Raw genomic sequence first — 3134 nt, forward strand, 5'->3', positions numbered from 1 at the left:
ACGTCTGGGGGGTCATGGGGGCCATTGCACCCCACTGAACCCCCCCATTATCCCCTGCACCCCCACTGCCCCCCCATTGCCTCCACTGCCCCCACTGCCATTACCCCATTACCCCCATTGCCCCCATTACCTCCCTTTGCCCCCCATTGCCCCCATTGCCCCATTGCCCCCCACTGCCCCCCAGGTCTCCCCTCACCCCGCTCCAGCCCCAGCGCGTCCCCGCTCAGCGCTGCCATCGCTCCTCGCGCGCGACACCGCCCCGCCCCCCCAAAGGAGATACGCGCATGCGCCGAGCCCCCCCCCTCCCCCCTCCGCACGTGAAGGGACCCCAGATGGGATGGGGGAATTGGGGGGATCCCACCCTATTTAGTCCCCCCCCCCATCTCATTTAGATTGGTTCCGTCCTATCTCGAGAGGGGGGTTCCGACCTCATTTAGTGCCTCCCCCCCTCCCCATTTGGGGTTTCCCATTGTATTTGGAAGCGGGGTCCCTGTTTGGGGGCTCCCGCCCTCCTACGGGAGGTGTCCCATCCCATATGGAAGGTCCCACTCTATTTGGGGGGGATCCCACCCTATTTGGGGTTGTGTCCCTCCTATTCAGGCCCCCCCTCACTGGGGTCTCTCACGCCATTTGGGGGGCAAACCCACTCTACCTGGGATGTCTCACCCTATGTCGGGGGTGTCTCCTCCCATTTAGTCCCCCCATCCCATTTGGGGGGATCCCTCCCCATATGCCCCCCCATTTTGCTGCCCCCCGACCCCCAAACTCCTTTCCATTAAAACACCTTTATTTGAAGCACAAAAACGGGGATTTTGGGGGTGTCCGTTTTGGGGGCTCCCCCCCTCACTCCATGGGGGGCTCCATCAGGTACCCGTTCTCAGCCCCCATGTACCCCTCGGGCGGCGGGAGGGAATCCGACTGCAGGAACAGCTCGGAGCCGGGGTCGCCCCCCCCGCCCATGGCATCCTGCGCATCCGGCCCGGGGGGCCTCTCCTCCCGCCGTTCCAAACGCTCCCGTTCCCGTTTGTGCTCGCGCTCCGGCCGCTCCCGTTCCCGTTCGCGCTCCCGGCGCCGCTCCCGCTCCCGGTGCCCGCGGCGCCGCTCCCGGTCCCGCTCCCGGCTCTTGTCCTCCCCGTCCCCTTTGGATCCCAGCCCGTCCGGGGGACCGGGATCGGGAATGCCGCCCATCCCCCCGCTGCCCCCTAGGTCCTCGAGGGGCTCCATGGGTTCGAGTCCCTCCTCCTTCTTGTCGCGATCCCGGTCGCGATCCCGTTTGCGGTCGCGGGAGCGGCTGCGGCGCTTCCGGTCTCGCTCTTTGCTGCGGTCCCGGCTCCCGCCCCGCTTTCGGTCCCGTTCTTCCTTCTCGCGGCTCCGCGTGCGGCGGCGCCGGTCCCGGGAGCGCGAACGGCGCCGCTCCCGTTCCCGAGAACGCTCCCGGCGCTCCCGCTCCCGCTCCCGTTCCCGGTCCCTGCGGGTGATACCACGTGAGGGGCGCCGGGGCGGGGGGTACCCTGGCCCACTACTGGGGCTGCCATAGGGGGGTTCACCCGGTCCCAGCCCCACACTCACCTCTCGTCATAGCGGGAGGTATCGTCCCTGCCCGAGTGCCTGATGTTCACATCGGCTCCTCCTCTGCGGGTCCCCCCCAAGCCTCCCCCTGCAACAGAGGCCACATCAAGGGGGGAGTCCTATGGATAAAGGGGGGGACCCCCTATGGATTGGGGGGGTCCTTACCCAAGCGCCGGGGTCTCCATCCCTTCACCGTGCGTCCCCTTTCCACATCCACCAGCACGCGGCGCCCGTCGATCTTCTTCCCATCAGCATGTTTATAGGCGGCTATAAAGAGGGGGGGACGAGGGAGGGGGGACAAAAGTGGGGTACAGGGGGGGACAAACGAGGGGTTAGTAACAAGGGGACCTGCCATCCCGCCCCCCCCCTCCCCAAAGTGGTACCATCCCCCCCAAAACCACCACCCCCCCCCAAACGCATCATCAGTATCAATAGGACCAAGGGCTGCGGATGCCCTGGGGGGGGAAAGGGGGTACCTCCCCCCCCCAAATACACGGCTGGAAAGCAAAGAGGTTAAGGACAAGGTGACCCCCCCATAAGCCTGTACCATGGAACTGCGGGGGGATGCACCCCCTTTACCTGCACATTGACCCCCCCCATGTTGGTTACTCAGGGGGAACAAACCACCTTTACCTTCACACTGACCGCCCACTTGCATTTGGACCACCCCATGTTGACTTGGGGGGGGTCACCCCTTTACCTTCACATTGACCCCCCTCTCATGTTGACTTGGGGGGGAACCACCTTTACCTTCACATTGAACCCCCCACCAACTTGCATAAGGACCCCCCCATGTTGATTTGGGGGGACACCCCCAATGTTGCCTTACCTGCATCCCCCCATAACACACTCCCCTCAAGCCCCCCCTATGACTCACAATAGGGTGGACGCAGCCCCCCCATACTCCCCCCCGGGGTACACGATGATGGGGGGGGCTGGTCCGTGTGTCCCCCCCCCCCCTCGGCTTGGGGGGGGTCAAAGAACCTTCCGGAAGCTCCTGGTCCTGGACAGGCGCTGGGGCCTTACCTGAGACCCATCACCCCCCGACCCCCCCCCAAAAACCACCCCCCCACACACCCATGGGTGCTCCCCCCACCCATTGCCCCCCCCCCATACATCCCCCCCATAGGGATGGGTTGGGGGGGCTCAGCCCCCCCTTAAATCCCCCTCCCCCCGTCACTGGGACTGAGGGGTTTGGTCCCCATACCCATGGGGGGGCTCAGCCCCCCCCCCCAGACCCGACCCCCCCATTATGGGTGCTGCCCCCCTCCATAGCAATGCTGTAGATCCTACATAAACATCATAGGGGGGCTCCCACATTGATCTATTTCTACGAGGCCCCAATTGAGCTATTTGGGGTCCCCCCATTGATCTACTTCAGGGGGTCCCCAACTGAACGATTCTGGGGGTCCGTCATTGATCTATATGGGGGTGTCCCCCCATTTATCTACTTGGGGGGGGTCCCCACTGATCTACCCTGGGATCCCCCCAACTGATGTATTTTCGGGTCCCCAGTGATCTATATGGGGGTCCCCCTATTTATCTGTATTAGGGGGCACAACTGA

At 64.5% G+C, this 3134-nt stretch overlaps 1 protein-coding gene across 1 annotated transcript; it reads right to left on the minus strand.

Annotated features, from left to right (window-relative positions):
* Positions 1-811: 811 nt before the first annotated feature.
* Positions 812-1924, minus strand: LOC130597442 (U1 small nuclear ribonucleoprotein 70 kDa-like). Its single transcript, XM_057405989.1, has 3 exons — positions 1735-1924; positions 1570-1657; positions 812-1468 (listed from the first exon to the last, which is right to left on the minus strand). Exons 1-3 carry the CDS (start codon positions 1922-1924, stop codon positions 844-846), a joined length of 903 nt encoding a protein of 300 aa, XP_057261972.1. The 3' UTR covers positions 812-843.
* Between the last annotated feature and the right edge of the window lie 1210 nt (positions 1925-3134).

This window comes from Pezoporus wallicus, unplaced genomic scaffold (assembly GCF_028554395.1).
Source record: "Pezoporus wallicus isolate ANWC-B61680 ecotype Strahan unplaced genomic scaffold, APGP_CSIRO_Pwel_v1 contig_12620, whole genome shotgun sequence".
Lineage (NCBI taxonomy): Eukaryota > Metazoa > Chordata > Aves > Psittaciformes > Psittacidae > Pezoporus > Pezoporus wallicus.

What these genes read in the sequence shown, in the direction of transcription:
- LOC130597442 (XM_057405989.1), bottom strand. Translation starts at nt 1,924, where the DNA reads ATGGCAGGTCCCCTTGTTACTAACCCCTCGTTTGTCCCCCCCTGTACC. An exon ending in ATGGAGACCCCGGCGCTTGG is followed by an intron (nt 1,658 to 1,734) that starts GTAAGGACCCCC and finishes CCTCTGTTGCAG; the next exon opens with GGGGAGGCTTGGGGGGGACC. An exon ending in ACCTCCCGCTATGACGAGAG is followed by an intron (nt 1,469 to 1,569) that starts GTGAGTGTGGGG and finishes TATCACCCGCAG; the next exon opens with GGACCGGGAACGGGAGCGGG.